Source organism: Thalassophryne amazonica, chromosome 3 (assembly GCF_902500255.1).
Source record: "Thalassophryne amazonica chromosome 3, fThaAma1.1, whole genome shotgun sequence".
Lineage (NCBI taxonomy): Eukaryota > Metazoa > Chordata > Actinopteri > Batrachoidiformes > Batrachoididae > Thalassophryne > Thalassophryne amazonica.
Window position 1 is genome coordinate 52,619,175 of NC_047105.1, and position 25,700 is coordinate 52,644,874.

General features: G+C 42.1%; 1 protein-coding gene across 2 annotated transcripts in view; it reads left to right on the forward strand.

Annotated features, from left to right (window-relative positions):
* Positions 1 to 1,132: 1,132 nt before the first annotated feature.
* The window catches only part of zmynd10 (zinc finger, MYND-type containing 10), a 37,123-nt gene continuing 12,555 nt past the window's right edge, over positions 1,133 to 25,700 (forward strand). The window contains exons 1-8 of one of the 2 annotated variants that reach the window (XM_034167667.1): positions 1,133 to 1,464; positions 3,835 to 3,943; positions 13,515 to 13,631; positions 13,703 to 13,756; positions 13,923 to 14,063; positions 14,149 to 14,237; positions 20,969 to 21,063; positions 22,298 to 22,470. In XM_034167667.1, coding sequence (XP_034023558.1) covers positions 1,376 to 1,464; positions 3,835 to 3,943; positions 13,515 to 13,631; positions 13,703 to 13,756; positions 13,923 to 14,063; positions 14,149 to 14,237; positions 20,969 to 21,063; positions 22,298 to 22,470 — 867 coding nt within the window. In that variant the 5' untranslated portion in view covers positions 1,133 to 1,375. The remainder of the gene's footprint in view (positions 1,465 to 3,834; positions 3,944 to 13,514; positions 13,632 to 13,702; positions 13,757 to 13,922; positions 14,064 to 14,148; positions 14,238 to 20,968; positions 21,064 to 22,297; positions 22,471 to 25,700) is intronic. The other variant, XM_034167668.1, reaches the window with a different exon arrangement.

Genomic DNA, 25,700 nt, shown 5'->3' on the forward strand with positions numbered 1-25,700 from the left:
TGAAGGGCTATATTTATTAATACTGTTAAGATGAAAGTGTGATTAATAAAATATTACATCACAGTGTGGCACTGTTTGAAAATCTGCTTAATCATGTACTATACAGTGCATCCAGAAAGTGTTCGCAGTGTAAAGCGTTCGCTTTTTCCACATTTTATGTTACAGCCTTATTCCAAAATGGATGAAATTTATTTTTATTCCCTCAAAATTTTACTCACCAACACCCCATAATGATGACATGAAAAAAGTCTTTTCAAATTTTTGCAAATGAATTAAAAATAAAAAACTAAGAAATCACATGTGCATAAATATTCACACCCTTTGCTGAATACTTTGTTAATGCACCTTTGGTATATTCACATTTTTGGGATGCACCTGTATTCGCCCTATGGAGGTTTCAAATCCCGCAAAATTTAGCAAAACTTTGGAGAGGTCGCGGCTCTGCGAGATGAGATGCTCTGATAACGCTGCTGTACACAGCATTAACATCGCAACATAAAACTCTTGTGAATATATTATCTGGGTTTTTTATCTGGGTTTTTAGACGTTATTGTGTTAGTTTTATGTAAACATGCGATAAACTCAGGTTGTTTCTCCATTATTTTCAAAGGGAATTGCTGTGAGCTGCGATCGCTTCCTGTTCATGTCGTTCTGGGGGAAATTGGAGTTTGCTCTTGTCCTTTACAACACTGCTTGTACTCTTTGTTCCAGCGTAATATATATATATAAAATGTCTGAAATTTGTTTTGTGTTTGTGAAGATTCACGCAGATTAAACGTAGCAGACACGGATTATTTGTAATCTTTGTTTCAGCAAGTTTTCAGGGTCTTATGTGTGCAGTCTCTTCTTAACGTAAAGAAAAGCACAAAAAATACTTTTTGGTTGCATAATGTTTATTTGCAATTGTCTATGCGGTTTCTCAATGTTCTTTAGACTGCAGTAACTCTCTGCCACGGAAGGAATTATGGGATATCTCAGGGTAAATATGGCAGTTGTCACAAAACAATACAAGATTATGCATGTAGCATTTCATAGCCAATACAGTTCTTCAGCAAAATAATAATAAAAATCAATCACTTTGAATAACTGTAACAAGATCAAAACTTGATATAATCAGATAGTGTAAAAAGTAACGTAACTTTAAACCACACTGTGACCATTTGATTTCACGCACAAGTGTAGCTGTTACATTTTGCTGACTTACACTGCCCCCTGTTGGCAACAAAGCGCTACACTAGTATGTGCGTTTTGGCGTAACCAATGACAACCAGCACAAACTTTGCTAACATCAGAAGAGCACCAGCTGAAGTGGTAGACGTGATATATTGTTTTTAGATATATATTTGATAAAACTGCTACGTATTGTAAAAGTGAAATGGACACTTCTGTGATCCTGCCTGTGGAAGCAGAAGGTTTTATCCAAAGCCTGCATATGTTCTCCCTCAAAGAAGTGGGCTCCACCAGGTAAGGGAAAGCTAACCTAAACTGTTAAAATCAAGTCGGACGATTAACTTTATACTGTACAAAAAACCACAATAGTTTAAATTAATATATGTTACAACAGCAAAGAAGAAAGACAGTTGTACCTAATTCCAGCTCTGTACAGCTATTACCTTTTTAAACCCTGTAATATTTATACAATTTATCTTTCTCTCTCTCTCTCTCTCTCTCTCACACACACACACACACACCATATGAAACAGATACTATTTATTACCAGCATATACAATATTATGTTTCATTAGCCAAATATAAAACGAGATCTGTCATGAAGCTCACTAAATGAAACTTCCTGCTCTCAAACACTAGTTGCTTCCATATATTATATCTCGGTGATGAAGCTGTCAACCTCTTCAACAAAGTCCAGTTTTCTCTCTTCAAAGACATCAGACCAGGATTACTTTCCTTTGTGCACATCTTTGTGTTTAGGAGTTACACTTACAAGTCAGTGTCATACAGTATGGGAAATCAATGAATAACAAAAGTCCATTTATCACTTCTTGAAGACATTGAACCAGAATTATTTTCTTCCATCTTCATATGTGCACAACTATTGTGTCAAGTTTTATTGAAATCCACTAAAAGGTTTTGGAATATTTACCCTTAGGAGGTCAGTATTATGCATCACAAACTTCCAGTTACCCACCCTTGAAAATGGGTGCACTTACATGACTCATGCACAGACAGACAGGGTCATTCTCCCCAAAGGGTCATTCTCCCCAAATTTTTATTTGCGATGACAAGGGAGTAACTTTGATATTGGTGGGGACACAAAAGTGCTCCAAGACAAAGATATATATATATTTTTTTTGCATTACCAATCATAAGTTCATGTCATGCAGATGTTATAGGTTAACGAGCCATCCCAATGGTTAGGGAGTTGTTCTTTCAATCACAGGGTTGCAGGCTCAAATCCCAACCTTACCTCTCTTTACACCTCCACCCATGACTGGAGTGACCTTGAGCAAAGCAACTAACCCAACATTGCTCCAGCTATACATTTAAATCGAATTCATTGAGGATGGATATTTAACACGAGGTATTGCAATGACCCTATCTGCTAGTGTTGTGACGTTCATGAATGAATCGATTCCCGTTTGTCTGTCTGTTATGGTGTCCGCCCGCCCGCGCAGTCTTTTAATAAGTTGCCTGCAACTGTGCAGTAGCCTAGCTGTGGGGGACTTCGAGCAGTGGCATACATTTAACCCTTTATGTGCCATAATAATGGAGGACAGCGGTTTTAATGGTCGTGATTACACAGTAGGGGGCTGAATATTGGTAGGACGTGACCCTAGCGTCCCTACCCAAAATTACGCCCTAGTGCGAGGAGTATAATTAAGCACCAGGCTTAAAGTTGCCTGAACCCATGACTGTAGGAAATAAATACAATAAAACAAAGCAGTGATTGATAAAGAGTTCTCACTAGAATTATTAGGAAAAACTAGAGAACAAGAGAACATCAACCTAAAACATCTTCATAGGGTTAAGTTAAACTGAACTGAAAATCAGCTGCTCCTTTGTGTGCCTAAAACTAAGTGGAAGCTCAGAGGGGACTGCGTATTCGCTGTTGATCCGCCAAAATTATGGAGCGACCTGACTCAGCAGATTAGACAGGCCTCATCTCTGTTTTCAAATCATTTCTGAAAACCCAATTCTTCTCCTTGGCCTTTGACACCTTTGACATTAAGATGTTGACTTCATTCATTTATTAGATTTTATCTTATTTTTACTCATGTTTTATGGCTTTTAATTATTTTAGTTGTATTTTAGTTTTGTTTACAATTTTATGTCTTATGTGAATTGTTATGACTTTCATGGTGATTTTTCTTCATTCTTCTGTACAGCACTTTGGTCCACTGTGGTTAAATTAAAGTGTTTAAAAAATTAAGTTGGTTGGTTGGAATAGAATTTTCAGAAAGTAAAAAAAACAAAAAAAAAACAAGGTTTTGGCATGTTCACATCTTAGTAAGTTGATAACTTAAAAGACCTTAGTACAGAATTGTTCACAGTTTAACAAAGAACATAAGTTAATGATGGTTTTAAAATAAGCAGTTTGATCATGAAACTGGAACTGCAACATATAATTTATTCTGACTTACCTCAAAATGGAAAACACTTCAAAGAGAGAGCGAGAGATAAAAGGATTTTTAATGTAAATTTAAATCACCACTAAAATTTGCACATTTCTTCCTTGATCACTTCGTCACAAAACTTTAGCATAATTCAAAGACAGCTTGTTGAATTTTACCGCCACAAACAAAAAACAGGGTTGATCATAGTCATTTTGCAGGTAATTAAACTGCATGCTGTATGATCATCTCACTGTGTTGACAGGTGGTTCAAGCAGCACGAGTATATTGAGAAACTTAACATGCAGGCTATACTGAATGCTTCTGCTGCGCACAATGAGTTTGTCAAGGAGCTTCTTGTGTCACATGGAAAGGTGAGTACAGCTGACGCCTAGACAAAGCACCCCCACTGCCCTGTTATTACAGTGCATCCGGAAAGTATTCACAGCACCTCACTATTTCCACATTTTGTTATGTTACAGCCTTATTCCAAGAAAGAGTAAATTATTTTCCCCTCAAAATTCTACTCACAACACCCCATAATGACAACATGTAAAAAGTTTTTTTTTTATTTTTGCAAATTCATTAAAAATAATATTAATAAAAAAAACTAAGAAACCACATGTACATAAGTATTCACAGTCTTTGCTCAATACTTTGCTGATGCATCTTTGGCAGCAAGCTTCTCCTCCCTGTGTGCAAGTTTTCTCTCTCTCTCGCTCTCTCTCTCCCTGTGCGCAACTTACGCAGCCATTCCTGTGTACAAGATATGCAGCACAATGCATTTCTATGCTAGCCCGGTGTGAAAGGGGCTTAAGGCCCTTCTCCCCTGATCGCTCAGTTTAGACGGGTGGCCAGCTCTAGGAAGACTCCTGGTGGATCCAAACGTCTTCCGTTTTTGGATGATGGGGGCCACTGTGCTCATTGGGACCTTCAAAGCAGCATAAATATTTCTGTACCCTTTCCCAGATTTGTGCCTTGAGACAATCCTGTCTCGGAGGTCTACAGACAATCCTGTCTCGGAGGTCTACAGACAATTCCTTTGACTTCATGCTTGGTTTGTGCGCTGACATGCACTGTCAACTGTGGGACCTTTTAAGTAGACAGGTGTGTGCCAATTTAAGGGGCAGAAACATCTCAAGGATGATCAGTGGAAACAGGATGCGCCTGAGCTCAATTTTGAGCTTAATAGCGAACGCTGTGAATACTTAAGTACACGTGATTTCTTAGGTTTTTTAATTTTTAATAAATGTAAAATTCTCAAAAAAAAAATCACATTGTCATGTGGTATTGTGTGTAGAACTTTGGGGAAAAAAATGAATTTCATCCATTTTGGAATAAGGCTGTAACATAAAATGTGGAAAAAGTGAATCAAATCAAATCAATTTTATTTATATAGCGCCAAATCACAACAAACAGTTGCCCCAAGGCGCTTTATATTGTAAGGCAAGGCCATACAATAATTACGTAAAAACCCCAACGGTCAAAACGACCCCCTGTGAGCAAGCACTTGGCGACAGTGGGAAGGAAAAACTCCCTTTTAACAGGAAGAAACCTCCAGCAGAACCAGGCTCAGGGAGGGGCAGTCCTCTGCTGGGACTGGTTGGGGCTGAGGGAGAGAACCAGGAAAAAGACATGCTGTGGAGGGGAGCAGAGATCAATCACTAATGATTAAATGCAGAGTGGTGCATACAGAGCAAAAAGAGAAAGAAACACTCAGTGCATCATGGGAACCCTCCAGCAGTCTATGTCTGTAGCAGCATAACTAAGGGATGGTTCAGGGTCACCTGATCCAGCCCTAACTATAAGCTTTAGCAAAAAGGAAAGTTTTAAGTCTAATCTTAAAAGTAGAGAGGGTGTCTGTCTCCCTGATCCGAATTGGGAGCTGGTTCCAGAGGAGAGGAGCCTGAAAGCTGAAGGCTCTGCCTCCCATTCTACTCTTACAAACCCTAGGAACTACAAGTAAGCCTGCAATCTGAGAGCGAAGCGCTCTATTGGGGTGATATGGTACTATGAGGTCCCTAAGATAAGATGGGACCTGATTATTCAAAACCTTATAAGAAGAAGAATTTTAAATTCTATTCTAGAATTAACAGGAAGCCAATGAAGAGAGGCCAATATGGGTGAGATATGCTCTCTCCTTCTAGTCCCTGTTAGTACTCTAGCTGCAGCATTTTGAATTAACTGAAGGCTTTTCAGGGAACTTTTAGGACAACCTGATAATAATGAATTACAATAGTCCAGCCTAGAGGAATGCATGAATTAGTTTTTCAGCATCACTCTGAGACAAGACCTTTCTAATTGTAGAGATATTGCGTAAATGCAAAAAAGCAGTCCTACATATTTGTTTAATATGCGCATTGAATGACATATCCTGATCAAAAATGACTCCAAGATTTCTCACAGTATTACTAGACATCAGGGTAATGCCATCCAGAGTAAGGCTCTGGTTAGACACCATGTTTCTAAGATTTGTGGGGCCAAGTACAATAACTTCAGTTTTATCTGAGTTTAAAAGCAGGAAATTAGAGGTCATCCATGTCTTTATGTCTGTAAGACAATCCTGCATTTTAGCTAATTGGTGTGTGTCCTCTGGCTTCATGGATAGATAAAGCTGGGTATCATCTGCGTAACAATGAAAATTTAAGCAATGCTGTCTAATAATACTGCCTTAGGGAAGCATGTATAAAGTGAATAAAATTGGTCCTAGCACAGAACCTTGTGGAACTCCATAATTAACCTTAGTCTGTGAAGAAGATTCCCCATTTACATGAACAAATTGTAATCTATTAGATAAATATGATTCAAACCACCGCAGCGCAGTGCCTTTAATACCTATGGCATGCTCTAATCTCTGTAATAAAATTTTATGGTCAACAGTATCAAAAGCAGCACTGAGGTCTAACAGAACAAGCACAGAGATGAGTCCAGTGTCTGAGGCCATAAGAAGATCATTTGTAACCTTCACTAATGCTGTTTCTGTACTATGATGAATTCTAAAACCTGACTGAAACTCTTCAAATAGACCATTCCTGTTATGTGTCGGACGCAGCTCGGAGAACCGACCAGCGTTTGAAGGACCCAGTATGAAATAAACAGAGCACGGTTCAAAGGCTAACTGAATTTAATACATAACAGTGATAATATAATAACAGAAAGGTGCGGTCTGGCGTGGTGCGCTCCCAGCAGCGCTAACGGTCCGGAGCCAGAAGCTGTTTCGGACTCAAGGACCCCGCCGACACCCCCCAGGTGGCCGCAACAACCGAGTCTGTGAAAGAAGGAACCATTATGTGAGTCCACACTCTACACACAGAACACTTAAAGGTGTACAAACAGCAAACACTTCCTGGCTTGATTACTGATCAGCTTCCCAACCTGCAGGCATGGAACATCCAGTTCACAAAACTCCACCGCAGTGGAAGCTGATACATGACTAACAAACAGCTCAATACAATAAGGTGTGAGGGACACCACATTTACTGACTGTATAACTGTTAGTCACAAAATCTAACGTACCTCAGGAAGTGTGCTGACGAGCGTGAGACCTCACCCCCTCCTCTTTCACAGACTGTGCATCAAACCTGGACGTTCTCAGCATCCGCTGTTGATGAGATGGCTCCCGAGACGACGATCTCACCCGTCTGGTCACAAGGTCGAGTCTCTGGCAAATACACACTGTGCACTCCAGTCTTAAATGCCAACATGTTCCAATCCATCCAGATGCACCACAGCTGTGAGTCCTGACGAGTCGCAGGTGATCAGGGTGAGGTCCTGACAGCCTCAGCAACACAGCCACTCAGTCCCAAACGCAAGCCACCTGGGAGGAAAACCAAAAAACAGAAACAAACCGGCAGCCAGGCCCCCCCAGCCATATAACAGTACCCCACCCTCACGGGAAGCCTCCCGGCGACCACACACACCTGGCCCAGGAGAAACACCCCCCTCCAGGGACCATGGCTGGAAACCGCGTCTGCGTTCATCCTCCAACAGACTGGTTGAACTGGCTGCATCTTTGCCCTTGTTTCTGACAGTCTCTTAGCACAGGTGTGGCCAGGAGTTCTTACACCTGTGCGGTCAGCCTTTATCCAAACATGTGTGATTAGTCATAAAACAAAACAACCAAAACACCCCCCCCCCTCCCCAGGGGACCGTCCCATCAAACCCCAGGGAAGGGGAGAAAGGAAAAAACAACCCAAACCCAAGCCTACAAACAAAAATACTAAAACACCCCCCCCCCCCCCCCCCCCCCCCCAGAGGACCGTTCCATCAAACCCTAGGGAAGGGGAGAAAAGAAAAACCCAAACTTGAGCTCACAAACAAAAAATGCCAAAATACCCCCCCCCCAGAGGACCGTTCCATCAAACCCCAGGGAAGGGGAGAAAAGAAAAACCCAAACTTGAGCTCACAAACAAAAATGCCAAAATACCCCCCCTCCTCCCCCCAAACGACACGTAGGGACCAACACCCCCCAGAGGGCCACCCGCCAGCTCCAGGAGTAATAACCACGGCCGAGGTCCCTCTGGGATCCAACGTCACCCACGGGGACTACCAGCGCCTTCCAGAGGACCACTCGTCAACCCCAGGAGACGCCTCCCCTCATGACCAATGGACCCAGCCCCGGCCGTCCACGGCTAGATGGACCCAACGCCCTTTCCCCCCCAGAGGACACCACAGTCAAACCCTGAGGGCGGAAAACAAAAAGACACCCCAAACCCCCCCCCCTCCCCTCCCGGGTGCAGAGGCTACCTGGGAAACGCCCAGCACAACCTAACTGCACCCCTCCAGCAATGCCGACACTACGGCACACCCGGCTGGAGTCAGAGGAGAAGAGAGGGCATAACAAAAAACAAAGAGAAAAAACAACCCAAGTACCACCCCATCACCCCCCAGGGGACCGTTCCATCTAACCCTGGGGATGTGAAACAAAAAGAAATAAAAGAAAAAACAAACAGACCAACACACAGTTGTTTGGGTCCTTTTTTTTGTTTTTTTGTTCTTTGTCAGACAGGCTGCAGGGTCACAACCCCAGACAAATAGTGGACAACAAAAAAATAAAATCCCACACAAAAACCAACTCAAAAAAACACCCACACAAAATGAACTAACACAAAACAAATCAGTGAGTTATACCGTCAAGCTCAACCAAATGGAACACACCTGTTCCTACTCAAGAGCTTGACGGTAATGTGATTCAGTCACCACAAGGGGGAACCAGAGTGCAAAAAATGAAAAAACCCCTTTGGCGACAGAAAAAACAAACGAGCTGCTCTTATGTGCGCAGCTGAGTGCAACACACAACCAAAATGTGCTCAACTAAATAACGCCGGAGCTGATACAACAGACGCAGTAGTTACCTTTATCCGGGGAAACGGGGCTACGACTGTAACACAGGAAGCCCAGCGACCCGTGCTAACAGAGCTCCGCCGTGCGCGTGAACTCATTACAAACGCACTCTTGCAGCTCCCGTTTAAACCTCTTATCTGGTCGGAGTGTGACGCGAAGCCGTCGCCAGTCACACTCCAGCACGACTCACGGATAAGGCACAACACAGGAACACGGCTGCAAGAGAGCACAAATCAGTATCCAGTAATGGGTCTCAAACACGCACCTTCCGGGCGGAGAGCCCCGCAACTAATCCGGATAACCACTGAACGTCTGCTGCCGCCTTCCCGGCGCGTTACCGTCTCTGCTACCGCTGGGTCCGTGATGTTTGGCCAGAGACTACTGTTATGTGTCGGACGCAGCTCGGAGAACCGACCAGCGTTTGAAGGACCCAGTATGAAATAAGCAGAGCACGGTTCAAAGGCTAACTGAATTTAATACATAACAGTGATAATATAATAACAGAAAGGTGCGGTCTGGCGTGGTGCGCTCCCAGCAGCGCTAACGGTCCGGAGCCAGAAGCTGTTTCGGACTCAAGGACCCCGCCGACACCCCCCAGGTGGCCGCAACAACCGAGTCTGTGAAAGAAGGAACCATTATGTGAGTCCACACTCTACACACAGAACACTTAAAGGTGTACAAACAGCAAACACTTCCTGGCTTGATTACTGATCAGCTTCCCAACCTGCAGGCATGGAACATCCAGTTCACAAAACTCCACCGCAGTGGAAGCTGATACATGACTAACAAACAGCTCAATACAATAAGGTGTGAGGGACACCACATTTACTGACTGTATAACTGTTAGTCACAAAATCTAACGTACCTCAGGAAGTGTGCTGACGAGCGTGAGACCTCACCCCCTCCTCTTTCACAGACTGTGCATCAAACCTGGACGTTCTCAGCATCCGCTGTTGATGAGATGGCTCCCGAGACGACGATCTCACCCGTCTGGTCACAAGGTCGAGTCTCTGGCAAATACACACTGTGCACTCCAGTCTTAAATGCCAACATGTTCCAATCCATCCAGATGCACCACAGCTGTGAGTCCTGACGAGTCGCAGGTGATCAGGGTGAGGTCCTGACAGCCTCAGCAACACAGCCACTCAGTCCCAAACGCAAGCCACCTGGGAGGAAAACCAAAAAACAGAAACAAACCGGCAGCCAGGCCCCCCCAGCCATATAACAGTACCCCACCCTCACGGGAAGCCTCCCGGCGACCACACACACCTGGCCCAGGAGAAACACCCCCCTCCAGGGACCATGGCTGGAAACCGCGTCTGCGTTCATCCTCCAACAGACTGGTTGAACTGGCTGCATCTTTGCCCTTGTTTCCGACAGTCTCTTAGCACAGGTGTGGCCAGGAGTTCTTACACCTGTGCGGTCATCCTTTATCCAAACATGTGTGATTAGTCATAAAACAAAACAACCAAAACACCCCCCCTCCCCAGGGGACCGTCCCATCAAACCCCAGGGAAGGGGAGAAAAGAAAAACAACCCAAACTTGAGCTCACAAACAAAAATGCCAAAATACCCCCCCTCCCCCCCCCAGAGGACCGTTCCATCAAACCCCAGGGAAGGGGAGAAAAGAAAAACCCAAACTTGAGCTCACAAACAAAAATGCCAAAATACCCCCCCTCCTCCCCCCAAACGACACGTAGGGACCAACACCCCCCAGAGGGCCACAACAACCGAGTCTGTGAAAGAAGGAACCATTATGTGAGTCCACACTCTACACACAGAACACTTAAAGGTGTACAAACAGCAAACACTTCCTGGCTTGATTACTGATCAGCTTCCCAACCTGCAGGCATGGAACATCCAGTTCACAAAACTCCACCGCAGTGGAAGCTGATACATGACTAACAAACAGCTCAATACAATAAGGTGTGAGGGACACCACATTTACTGACTGTATAACTGTTAGTCACAAAATCTAACGTACCTCAGGAAGTGTGCTGACGAGCGTGAGACCTCACCCCCTCCTCTTTCACAGACTGTGCATCAAACCTGGACGTTCTCAGCATCCGCTGTTGATGAGATGGCTCCCGAGACGACGATCTCACCCGTCTGGTCACAAGGTCGAGTCTCTGGCAAATACACACTGTGCACTCCAGTCTTAAATGCCAACATGTTCCAATCCATCCAGATGCACCACAGCTGTGAGTCCTGACGAGTCGCAGGTGATCAGGGTGAGGTCCTGACAGCCTCAGCAACACAGCCACTCAGTCCCAAACGCAAGCCACCTGGGAGGAAAACCAAAAAACAGAAACAAACCGGCAGCCAGGCCCCCCCAGCCATATAACAATTCCTCTGCAGATGATCAGTTAGCTGTTTTACAACTACCCTTTCAAGAATTTTTGAGAGAAAAGGAAGGTTGGAGTTTGGCCTATAATTAGCTAAGATAGCTGGGTTAAGTGATGGCTTTTTAAGTAATGGTTTAATTACTGCCACCTTAAAAGCCTGTGGTACATAGCCAACTAATAAAGATAGATTGATCATATTTAAGATCGAAGCATTAAATAATGGTAGGGCTTCCTTGAGCAGCCTGGTAGGAATGGGGTCTAATAGACATGTTGATGGTTTGGAGGAAGTAACTAATGAAAATAACTGAGACAGAACAATCGGAGAGAAAGAGTCTAACCAAATACCGGCATCACTGAAAGCAGCCAAAGATAACGATATGTCTTTGGGATGGTTATGAGTAATTTTTTCTCTAATAGTTAAAATTTTATTAGCAAAGAAAGTCATGAAGTCATTACTAGTTAAAGTCAAAGGAATACTCGGCTCAATAGAGCTCTGACTCTTTGTCAGCCTGGCTACAGTGCTGAAAAGAAACCTGGGGTTCTTATTTTCTTCAATTAGTGATGAGTAGAAAGATGTCCTAGCTTTACGGAGGGCTTTTTTATAGAGCAACAGACTCTTTTTCCAGGCTAAGTGAAGATCTTCTAAATTAGTGAGACGCCATTTCCTCTCCAACTTACGGGTTATCTGCTTTAAGCTGCGAGTTTGTGAGTTATACCACGGAGTCAGGCACTTCTGATTTAAAGCTCTCTTTTTCAGAGGAGCTACAGCATCCAAAGTTGTCCTCATTGAGGATGTAAAACTATTGACGAGATACTCTATCTCACTTACAGAGTTTAGGTAGCTACTCTGCACTGTGTTGGTATATGGCATTAGAGAACATAAAGAAGGAATCATATCCTTAAACCTAGTTACAGCGCTTTCTGAAAGACTTCTAGTGTAATTAAACTTATTCCCCACTGCTGGGTAGTCCATCAGAGTAAATGTAAATGTTATTAAGAAATGATCAGACAGAAGGGAGTTTTCAGGGAATACTGTTAAGTCTTCTATTTCCATACCATAAGTCAAAACAAGATCTAAGATATGATTAAAGTGGTGGGTGGACTCATTTACATTTTGAGCAAAGCCAAGTGAGTTTAATAATAGATTAAATGCAGTGTTGAGGCTGTCATTCTCAGCATCTGTGTGGATGTTAAAATCGCCCACTATAATTATCTTATCTGAGCTAAGCACTAAGTCAGACAAAAGATCTGAAAATTCACAGAGAAACTCACAGTAACGACCAGGTGGACGATAGATAATAACAAATAAAACTGGTTTTTGGGACTTATTTGGATGGACAAGACTAAGAGTCAAGCTTTCAAATGAATTAAAGCTCTGTCTGGGTTTTTGATTAATTAATAAGCTGGAATGGAAGATTGCTGCTAATCCTCCGCCTCGGCCCGTGCTACGAGCGTTCTGGCAGTTAGTGTGACTCGGGAGTGTTGACTCATTTAAACTAACATATTCATCCTGCTGTAACCAGGTTTCTGTAAGGCAGAACAAATCAATATGTTGATCCATTATTATATCATTTACTAACAGGGACTTAGAAGAGAGAGAGACCTAATGTTTAATAGACCACATTTAACTGTTTTAGTCTGTGGTGCAGTTGAAGGTGCTATATTATTTTTTCTTTTTGAATTTTTATGCTTAAATAAATAGAAGCGCTGTGAATACTTTACGGATGCACTGTAAAGGCTCTAATGTGCTCTTAATTGTCTTGCTCAGTATTATAAGCGATGGACACATTTAAATTGACTTTTCATTTGTAATAACATGCATGATCAAAATTGCCAAGGATAGCACCAAAAAAGAAGCATAGAATCCCATCTCTTGTGGTCCTCTGATAACCAACAATTAAACAATTTATTAATTTTCTTTTTGTAGCTCCCACTGAGCTTTCTGCTCTATAGGCCATTCCTCACCAGGTGCCCACTGAGCTTTCTGCTCTATAGCAGAAGCTCAGTGGGATCAGGAACTGGGCTATAGTGATATTTAGACCTGGGTTTGATTTCTGGTCACCCTGCTTGTCTGTGTCCTTAGACAAGAAACTTCATCTGCATTGCCCCCAGCTGTAAATAGATTCTGGCCTTGGCTGGGGAAGTCACCAGCGCCGGACATCCTCTTCACATTACAGAATTCAGGGACACGCACTGGTATCAATAGGTCTGAGGGTCTATATTGGATTTGCTTCTTCTTTTTCCTTCTTTTATGTAGATACCTCTCCTGGTCCATGAGATGATCCTCGTCGAGGTGTGGAAACAGAAAGTGTTTCCCATCTTATGTCAGCTGAAAGATTTCAATCCCAAGAACACATTTCATCTTTACATGGTGGTGAGTGAACAGATGTTCAAAACATGACTGTTTCGCAACATTCACATCTGAATCCTTGTTTGTGTCCTTAGATCCACCATGAGGCCACAGTCATAAACCTACTTGAAACTATAATGTTTCACAAGGTCAGCATGCATGCACTCATTCATCTCTGTGTTCCTTTTCCTTTAATATATTGGATGTTATTGTGTTTGTGCTTTGATTTGCACCAGTCTAATATTTAATTGTAAATGTACAGAACAAGTTTAAATAACTGTCTCACATCTTGAAAGAACACTGTGTTTTGTGTAGGATTCGTGTGATTCAGCAGATGACTCTGTGCTGGATTTGGTGGATTACTGCCATCGCAAACTCACCCTGCTGGTCAGTAAAAGGACTAGAGAGGGAACCACAGCTCCTGAGCCAGTCTGTCTGACTGCTTCTTCTCTGGAGGTACATGTGAAACAAATCCCTAATTTACCTTTATTCATTTTGCACAGTTTAGATTGCAGAAATAAAGTTTTTTCACTTGGTGAAGGCATTGCAGATGCAGACTGCTGCACAGGAGTTTGATATCTCCCTAAAGGCTCTCTCTGTGCTGCGTTACATCACTGACCACACTGACAGGTAAAACAGGGGATCAGATTACAGGTGTGTCCATAAAAGAATGGAAAGCGCATCCACGTTTTTAGAACATCACACTTCATGTTTGATTTTGCTGCACTGTTAATACCACAGAGCCAAGGTTCATTGATTCATTCATTTTCAGCCACTTAATCTGGGTCCGGGTCACGGTAGCAGCAGAGCAAGCAGCTCATCCCACACTTCCCTATCCTCGGCTACCTCCTATAACTTCCAAGGTGTTCCCATGCCGGCTGGGAAATATAATCTCTCCATCGTGTCCTAGGGCTTCCCCAGGGCCTCCTCCCAGTTGGATGTTCCTGGAAGACCTCCCTCAGGAGACGACCAGGGGCATCCTCACCAGGTGCCCAAACCACCTCATCTGGCTCATTTTGATGTGAAGAAGCAATGGCTGTACTCCGAGTCCTTCCCAGATAGTCAAGCTTCTCACCCTGTCCAGGAGTGTAAGCCCAGATACCCGACAGATAAATATAATTTCCTCCGCTTGTATCTGTGACCTTATTCGTTCAGTCATTACCCAAAGATCATGACCATAGGTGAGAATAGGAGCATAACTCCACTGGTAAATTGAGAGCCTCAACTTCTGGCGCAGCTCCTTCTTCAGCATGACAATCTAGTACAGTGTCTGTAAAATTTCAGACGTCGCCACAATCATCTATTGATCTCACCCTCCAACTCGTGAACAAGACCCCAAGATACTTAAAGTACTCCACTTGGGGCAATAACTCTCCCTTGATCCAGAGGGGACAATCCACCGTTTTCTGACAGAAGACCATGATCTCAGATTTGGAGGTGCTGATTCTCATCCCAGTCGCTTCACACTCGGCCTCAAACCTACTCTGCTCATCGGAGGTCACTGCCTGATGAAGCCAACAGACCACGTCATCTGCAAAAAGCAGAGATGCAACTCTGAGGTCATTGAACTGGACACCCTCTGGACTCTGACTGTGCCTTGAAGAGGTTTGAGAGCTGTGGTTCTCAAACCTTTTCTTTGCTACCTCCCTTTGAATGTCAGAAAATTAGTCACAGCCCCTTATTAAAATCATCAGTTCATATTATTCAATTGTTGCCAATATTAGGGGAAAACAAAATCAAACTTCAAAACAATTATATATCAGAAAACATGATTTGATGAGCATCTGTCAAAAAACAAAACAAAAAATCTTATGAATTAGTCCGTTAAGCTTCCAGTGACCAAGTGGGGTCCTTTTATTTACCGTATATGCCATTGTTACATCTTTAATTGGAAAAATGTTTCCAACTGTGAATTTGTCAATCTACATACAGTTGTATGTAAAAGTTTGAGCACCCCTGATTATTTCCATGATTTTCCTTTATAAGTCATTGGTTGTTTGGATCAGCAATTTCAGTTAAATACAGTGAGGAAAATAAGTATTTGAACACCCTGCGATTTTGCATGTTCTCCCACTTAGAAATCATGGAGGGGTCTGAAATTTTCATCTTAGAAAGCATGTCCACTGTGAGAGACATAATAAAAAAAAAAAAAAAAATCTGGAAATCACAATGTATGATTTTTAAAATAATTTATTTGTATGTTAATGCTGCAAATAAGTATTTGAACACCTACCAGCCAGCAAGAATTCTGGCTCTCACAGAGCTGTTAATTTTTCTTTAAGAAGCCCTCTTATTCTGCATTCTTTACCTGTATTAAATGCACCTGTTTGAACTTGTTACCTGTATAAAAGACACCTGTTCACACACTCAATCAGTCACACTCCAACCTGTCCAGTAGACCTGCACAGGGCTGGGATGGACTACAGGACAACAGGCAAGCTGCTTGGTAGAAGACAACAACTGTTATGATTATTTATTAGAAAGTGGAAGAAACACAAGATGACTGTCAATCTCCCTCGGTATGGGATTCCTAGTGCAGCAGCTAAGAGAATATTTAGAGCAAAATCGTGCAAATGGTGATACAAGCACCAAAGTTGACACAAATACACCTTAGACATTACTCTTTTGAAAAAACCAACTGGCCACTTGAATTTTCACTAGGCGGCCAGGTAGGGGTCAGTTGAAGAATTACACAGGGGTCAAAATTAAAAATGCTCAAATCATATAGAAAACTACACCACATTATTTGTCTGATTGTAAAGATTGCAAAAAGGTATAGTTTGGACAATCTTGTTGTGTGGGCCGCTGAAGAGGAGGTACTGCTGGCCCACCACCACCAGATGGCACCCTGCTTGAAGTGCGGGTTTCAAGCATGAGGGCGTCATAGCAACCGGGAGTGACAGCTGTCACCCGTCGTCAGCACCAGCTGTCACTCATTCACATCATACCACCACCACCATAAAGGCCGGACTGCAACTCCACCTCCCTGCCGAGAAATCAGCTACCTTGGAGGTAACTTCTCTGCTGTATTCAACTCTGACAAATAGTCTGAACTCTTTTTGCAGCCGTTTTCCTGTGGTGTTGCCTTATTTGGGGAATTGGCGTTTGGTGTGATCAGCGACGGCTTCGCTTCACACTCCAACCAGATAAGTGGATAGACAGGAGCTGCACAAGTGTGTGATTGGAGGTGGAGGTGCTCCCTCCCTAAAGAACACAGACGGTGGAATTACTGAGTGTGTGAACTCACACTCATCTAAACTGTTTCTGTTCTCTGCCAGCAGTACCCGGTCTGACAGCTGGAGACGGTGGCCACCTGGGGCTCCAAGACTTGGCGGCTCCGGTGTTCTTCAGATCCGTTGGCGGTGAAGGCTGTGTGGGATCCGGCTCGGTTCTAGACGGACATCTCCTATCCTCAAGCCTGCCCACACGTCACTCAACATTTAATTGTCTGTGGTACCAAAACTGTGTTTGTCTGTATTCCGTTGTGCACTTCACAACATTAAATTGTTACTGTTTGGCTTATCCATTGTCCGTTCATTTAGCGCCCCCTGTTGTGGGTCCGTGTTCCTACACTTTCACAACAAATCTGTGACTGAATGTTGTGGAGTTATGGGGTAAATACAGCAAAAATGGTGACAAAGATCAGTTTCAGTTTGTACAGGGGTCAAAAGTTAAAGTTGCTCCAATTTTGGTAAAAAAAAAAAATGATGCAAATTATTGAGTTAACAGGGTTTTAAAAAGGAATAGTTTGGACCTTGTATCATGCTTAGTTATCATTTTACGGGGTAACATATGTCACATGTCATAGAATCCAATGGACGTTGACCTTGTTTGACTTTTACTTTGGAGACTAAACATTCAACACAATCAAAACTATTCCATTTATTAATCCTATTAGCTCAACCAATAATTTGCATCACTTTTTACCAAAATTGAAGGAACTTTAACTTTTGACCCCTATACAAACCAATGCTGACCTTTGTCACCATTTTTGCTGTTTTTACCCCATAACTCCTGATCATTCAGTCATAGATAGTCCAATCTATACCTTTTTGGAATATTTACGATCAGACAAATAATGTGGTGTAGTTTTCAAAATGATTTGAGCAGTTTTAATTTTGACCCCTTTGTAATTCTTCAATTGACCCCTACCTGGCCGCCTATTGAAAATTCAAGTGGCCAGTCGTTTTTTTCAAAAGAGTAATGTCTAAGGAGTATTTGTGTCAAGTTTGGCGCTTGTATCACCATTTGCACGATTGTTTCGGTTATCTGCTACACTATCCATGCAAGATCTCACTTTGTGGGGTAAGGATGATTCTGAGAAAGCTCAGAACTACACAGGAGGACCTGGTCAATGACCTGAAGAGAGCTGAGACCACAGTCACAAAGATTACATTAGTAATACATGATGCTGTCATGGTTTAAAATCCTGCACAGCAGCAAGGACCCCGTGCTCAAGCCAGCACATGTCCAGGCCCGTTTGAAGTTCACCAGTGACCATCTGGATGATCCAGAGGATGCATGGGAGAAGGTCATGTGGTCAGATGAGACCAGAATAGAGCTTTTTGGAATCAACTCCACTTACCATGTTTAGAGGATGAGAACAACCCCAAGAAAACCATCCCAACCGTGAAGCAGCATGGGGGTGGAAACATCATACTTTGGGTGTGCTCTTCTGCAAAGGGGCAGGATGACTGCACCGTATTGAAGGGAGGCTGGATGGGGTCATGTATTGCGAGATTTTGGCAAACAACCTCCTTCCCTCAGTAAGAGCATTGAAGATGGGTCATGGCTGGGTCTTCCAGCATGACAATGACCCCAAACACACAGCCAGGGCAACTAAGGATGGGCTCCATAAGAAGCATTTCAAGGTCCTGGAGTGGCCTGGCCAGTCTCCAGACCTAAATTCAATAAAAAAATCTTTGGAGGGAGCTGAAACTCCAAACCTGAAAGATTTGGAGAAGATCTGTATGGAGGAGTGGACCAAAATCCCTGCTGCAGTGTGTGCAAACCTCGTGAAAAACTACAGGAAACGTTTGACCTCTGTAATTGCAAACAAAGGCTACTGTACCAAATATTAATATGAATTTTCACAGGTGTTCAAATACTTATTTGCAGCAGTAACATACAAAAAGATTATTCAAAAGTCATACATTGTGATTTCTGGATTTTTTTTTAGATTATGTCTCTCACAGTGGACATGCACCTAAGATGAAAATTTCAGACCCCTCCATGATTTCTAAGTGGGAGAACTTGCAAAATCGCAGGATGTTCAAATACTTATTTTCCTCACTGTATTTCATATAACAGACAAACAGTGATATTTGAGAAGTGAAATGAAGTTTATAGGATTTACAGAAAGTGTGCAATAATTCTTTAAACAAAATTAGGCAGGTGCATAAATTTGGGCACCCCAACAGAGAAAATACATCAGTATTTAGTAGATCCTCCATCTGCAGAAATAACAGCCTCTAAACACTTCCTATAGCTTCCAATGAGTGTCTGGATTCTGGTAGAAGGTATTTTGGACCATTCTTCTTTACAAAACATCTTAGGTTTGTTGGTTTCCGAGCATGGACAGCCCGCTTAAAATCACACCACAGATTTTCAATAATATTCAGGTCTGAGGACTGAGATGGCCATTCCAGAATGTTATGTTTGTTCCTCCACATGAATGCCTTAGTAGATTTGGAACAGTGTTTAGGGTCATTGTCTTGTTGAAAGATCAGCCCCGGCGCAACTTCAACATTGTCACTGATTCATGAACATTGTTCTCAAGAATCTGCTGATATTGACTGGAATCCATGTGACCCTCAACTTTAACAAGATTCCCAGTACCTGCAGTGGCCACACAGCCACACAGCATGATGGAACCACCTCCAAATTTTACTGTAGGTAGCAAGCGTTTTTCTTGGAATGCTTTGTTCTTTTTCATCCATGCATACCGCCCCTTATGTCCAAATAACTCAATTTTAGTTTCATCAGTCCACAGCACCTTATTCCAAAATGAAGCTGGCTTGTCCACATGTGCTTTACCATACCTCAAGCAACTCTGTTTGTGGCGTGTACACAGAAAAGGCTTCCTCTGCATTACAACATCATAGAGCATCTCCTTGTGTAAAGTGCGTTGTATAGTTGAACGATGCACAGAGACACTATCTGTAGCAAGATCATGTTGTAGGTCTTTGGAGCAGGTGTGTAGGTTGCCTATGACTGTGCTCACTGTCCTTTGCTTCAGCTTATCTGAGATTTTTATTTGCCTGCCATGTCGGGCCTTAACTAGTACTGTGCCTGCAGTCTTCCATTTCCTCACTATGTTCCTCACAGTGGAAACTGACAGCTGAAATCTTTGAGAAGGCTTTTTGTATCCTTCCCCTAAACCATGATGTTGAACAATGTTTGTTTTTGGGGCTCCAAAACAAAGAGGCTCCCATGTTGCCACTCATTATAAGAGATACAAAGAGGGGAAATATTTGCAAATGGCCACCTTAAATACCCTTTCTCATGATTGGATTCACCTGTGTAAGGAGGTCAAGAGTCAGTGAGCTTACCAAACCAATTTTGTGTTCCAATAATTAGTGCTAAATGTATTCAAATCAATAAAATGACAAGGGTGCCCAAATTTATGCATCTGCCCAATTTTGTTTAAATAATTATTGCACACTTTCTGTAAATCCTAGAAACGTCATTTCACTTATCAAATATCACTGTTTGTCTGCTATATGATATATTTAACTGAAATTGCTGATCCAAACAACCAGTGATTTATAAAGGAAAATCATGGAAATCACCAGGGGTGCCCAAACTTTTGCATACAAGTGTATCCTACAGGAAATGGCCCATTGCCCAGCATGAAAAATGACATTGATCAACATTGAAGTCTGATGTTAACTCAACATAGAAAATACATTGGATTTGAAAACTGGATCAACGTACAAATCAACATACACTGAACAAAAATATGAACACACTTTTGTTTTTGCTCCCATTTCACGAGCTGAGCTCAAAGATCTAAGACATTTTCTATACACACAAAAGACTTATTTCTCTCAAATATTCTTCACAAATCTAAATCTGTGGTAGTGAGCACTTCTCCTTTGCCGAGATAATCCATCCCACCTCACAGGTGTGCCGTATCAAGCTGCTGGTTGGACAGCATGATTACAAGTGTGCCTTAGGCTGGCCACATTGGACTAGCGTCCCATTCAGGGGTAGTCGTAGACTCTCATCCACTTCAAGATATGGAATTTGGAGAGGAACACCAGCACCAACAGACCTCAGTGTCTATAAAGTACTTGTATGTATTTTATACATAGTGTACAAAGAAACACTGCATCTGAAGTTTTTGTTTTCCTATACAGTATCAGTGTGATCAGTCGCATACTTTGTACCCATAATCTGCCTTGTGTACTGGTTCAGCTGATTGAAACCTGCCCTTGGAGTCGCTGCTCAAAAGGTATACAGTCCATCACACCAGCTATGCTGCATAGTACTTAATATGTCCTTACGTTTTCACAGTTGTCAACTAGAGCACAGCGCCTGTAGAGCGCAAACCTCCGCCAACACTAGTCTCCAATTCCACAAAAATGTGATCAAATGTCAGGAGGATGTATTTAGTTCATGCACTTGAATCAAAGTTCTTTTGTGGTGTTGTCAGGTTTTTTTTCCCAACTTTTTCAATTTCTGAATTGTTTTTCAGATCATTTTCACAGAACATTGGTTATCTCTGCTATGCACAATTTGTCATTGTTTTTTAGTGCTTGGTTTCTGACACATAACTGGAAGATAAACAGACAGGCATAAAATTGGAAGCTCCGTCCAATTTTGGTGTTGTAGGTAAATCCATAAAAGAAAAATTACAGTGATTGAGGCAGTTTTGATTGAGATATAATGCAAATATGGCAAATGGGCTTTTCAATACTAAATTAAAATGTCTACAAAATCCACAATCCAGTTAAGATTCAGTGTCGCAGATCCCTCCCCCCCAAAATTGGTCCGCCGTGCCTTCACTGTGCATGTGTCATTTGGGACCACAGCAGCACTTCTGAGATGGACTCTCTACACCCAAAGCGATCAAAGGGAATAATGTGATTATTAACCATCACATGACAAAACCTCTTAAATCATTTTAAAGTCAGTTTTAAGCAGAAACGAGGCGGTTTTAAGAAGAAACAATGCAATAATTGGTGAGTCGCTACTGACGCTTTGAAATGACGTATGCACAGTGACGGCATGGCAGACGATTTTTTTGGGAGGGGGCATTCAGTTGGCGACACCGGATCAAACTTTGTCAGTCGATAAAGGATACCATCCTACATAATGTGTCAAATGTGAAAAAGATTTGATCTTTTTTTACAGGGTTATGAATTTTTGAAAATTCGTTCAATATTAAAGGATAAGGATTTTTTCCAGTTTTCCAAGAATTCTTGACTTTGACATTTGACTTGTGATCTTGAAAATTGAATAATTTCTTGCCTATCGGGATATGAATCCTCTAAAAATTTCATAACAATACATGAAAAATTGTAGGTTACAGGCTGTTCACAAACAGACAAGCAAACAAACAAACAAAGATACAAACAGGCGAAAACATAATTTCCACCCAACTTTGTTGGTGCAGGTAAAAATGTGCACTTTTGTCTCAGGAGTTACAATCCAGCTCACTTTCTGCTCAACTGCTCTCACTGCAGGTGACGTAGAAAAATACACAAATGGCAGATGGCAGAAGATTCCTACAGAAGACCATTTAAAGATCACAAAACTGGAAGGTCAGGTTTGGATTTCCCTTTATAATCTGTTACTGAAGGAGGACTGCCAAAGGAAATATGACTTCAACAATTTCAACAAGAATCAACTGCTAAAGGTATAATATAATAATATACTTGACCTATACAATGTTTCATGTTTTAAGGCATACTGTGCCACAGCACCAGTGCATGTTAAGAGAAAGCCCTTTGGCCTGCTGGTTTCTTTACCTTTGAAACCCACAGCAATCTTGCATTCAGAGAAGGCAGAGCACAGGCTGGTTTATAAGGTTTTACAAGATCAACCAGGTAGGAGGGTCCTAGTTCATTTGAAATTTTGTATATTAAAAATAAAACTTTAAAATCTGACCGCACTTGAACAGGAAGTCAGTGACGTACAGACAGGTGAGACTGAATCTTTACAATATTCCTCAAAAGGAAATAATGTGACTTTTGATTGGAGCTTTAATGCTTAGAGCTATTTTAACCATATTTAGGGATATGATTTGTGGTGTGTTGTGTTACTTTGGTTTATCGGTGTGCAACACCATTTTAAATCATACCTGTCAACTCTTCAAGTATCTACAAGATGGTTATAGTTACATAGTTATAGGCTGAAGCTTAGGAAGCACATAAGTGCCAGAACATTATGCTTTGTTTCACACTCATATCCGATCTCCGCACTCAGGACATACGCTCAACTTCCAGTTTTGATTAAGACATCGCCTATTATGAGCTTTATCATCCTCTTCATGTTGTATCAGTTACATAACAAAGGAGACTTGTACATCTTTTGCTCTAATGAGAGTGTGAGTCTTGGAGCTATGCACTGTGCATATATATATATATGATCATTTTCATGATTTTCCTTTATAAATCATTGGTTGTCTGGATCACAAATTTCAGTTAAATATATAGCAGACGAACACACTGATATTTGAGAAGTGAAAGGAAGTTTCTAGTATTTACAGAATGTGTGCAATAATTATTTAAACAAAATTAGACAGGTGCATAAATTTGGGCACCCTTGTCATTTTATTGATTTGAATACATTTAGCACTAATTATTGGAACACAAAATTGGTTTGGTAAGCTCACTGACCCTTGACCTCCTTACACGGGTGAATCCAGTCATAAGAAAGGGTATTTAAGGTGGTCATTTGCAAATGTTTCCCCTCTTTGCATCTCTTCTAATGAATGGCAACATGGGAGCCTCTAAACAACTCTCAAATGACCCCAAAACAAACATTGTTCAACATCATGGTTTAGGGGAAGGATACAAAAAGCCTTCTCAAAGATTTCAGCTGTCAGTTTCCACTGTGAGGAACATAGTGAGGAAATGGAAGACCGCAGGCACAGTACTAGTTCAGGCCCGAAGTGGCAGGCCAAGAAAAATCTCAGATAAGCTGAAGTGAAGGATGGTGAGAACAGTCATAGTCATATTCTCTGTGCATCGTTCAGCTATACAGCACACTTTGCACAAAGAGATGCTGTATGATGCTATAATGCAGAGGAAGTCTTTTCTGCATACATGCCACAAAGAGTCGCTTGAGGTACGCTAAAGCACATTTGGACAACCCACCTTCATTTGGGAATAAGGTGCTGTGGACTGATGAAACTAAGATGCACTTATTCTCCCTTACATATGGCTAGCATACTGGCATAGTATGTTACTATGCTTTTTACCCTTTTAAATTAATTTTATTAGGAAACAGAGTGGGCCGCGGCCTCAACTTTATCTAAAGCTTGGGTCTTTTAGAGAAGCTTAGGGCTAGTGGCCGGCGATCACCTTAGTATTTCTTCTGTTTTTCTTTTTGCTTAATGCTGACAAATTATACTGTCTTTGTTGTCTTTCCAATGCCTGATTCTGTTTTTTCTCTCTGTTTGCGGTGCGGCTCCATCCAGAGATGGGTGTGCTGTCTGTTTCTGTAACCCTCCTGTCCTGTGCATCGCAAAATTTCCTGTATATTCGTTTTGTGAACTGTAGACACAAATGGGTTTGAATAGCTACAAAAGGGTAACCATCCTCACCTGTTTGCTTGTAATCAGTGTGTGTGTGTATATATATAAAAAGTCACTGAGTTTCTGGACTCTTGACAGACCCTTTCAGCTTTCATCTAGTGCTGCACTGACATTTCTGATTTCTGAGTCATAGGGAAAAGGTAAAAGAAAAGAAAAGGTAACTGAACTGTGTAAAACAGGAAAGGGATATAAAAAGATATTCAAGGGACTGAGAATGCCAATCAGCAGTGTTCATACTCTAATTAAGAAGTGGAGAATGCGGGATTCTGTTGGAACCAAACCACAGTCAGGTAGACCAAGAAACATTTCAGCAATAATTGCTATGAAAATTGTTCGGGATGCAAAGAAAAACCCACAAATAACTTCAGCTGAAATACAGGACTCCTTGAAAAAAGTGTGATATATAATATACCGTAATATCCAGACTGTTAACCACTACTTTTTTCACACATTTTGAACACTGCGACTTTTACAATGATGCGACTAATTTATGGATTTTTACAGGCTTTTTCATAAGTCGAAATATGTCAGTTGATGCTGTCAATTGATTTCCTGAAAGCTTCAGAAGAAGTCGGTTTCAGCATTTTATCCGGATATTCCACTGTTAAAGGAGATTTTTTTTAATGAAAGACGTGTGGACGGGTCCACGCGTCAGGACGCAGCTGGCGCGGTGCGGCGGCACAGGAAAAACACCTCCGTGTTGATAACCATTTGTAAAATCCAGGCGGCTTTTGATGGCTTTCAGTGGAGTGAGTATATGAGAAATTGTTTAACAGCTTGACATGTTCCAACTTGTCCTTAAGGTTTCCAACAGAGGTGTTTTTCCTGTGGCGGAGCGTTGCAGCGGCTGCAAGCCGATGCTGCAATCCGTCCGCATGTCTTTCATTAAAAAAATCTCCTTTAACAGTGGAATATCCAGATAAAATGCTGAAACCGACTTCTTCTGAAACTTCTCTGTTCTCTCATGACGTCCTGGATCAATAGAGCCTGAAATGTGGAGGTTTTCAGCTTGAAACAGGCTGACGACGGCGCCTGAGAGCGCTGCGGACAATAAGTAAGCCAAAAGGTAACAATTTAATGTTGTGATATTACACAACGAAACGTGTCTTAATGTTCACAGTCAATAAACACCAGGTGACGTGTGGGCAGGCTCGAAGATAGAAGACGCCCGACGAGAGAGAAGCCGCGTCCCACACGGCCTCCACCACCAACGGCCTGAAGAACACCGGAGCCGCCAAGTCCCGAGTCCCCAGGTGGCCTCTGTCTTCGGCTGTCGACCCTGGTACTGCTGGCAGAAAACAGAAAGATGATGTGTGAGTGTGAGTCCG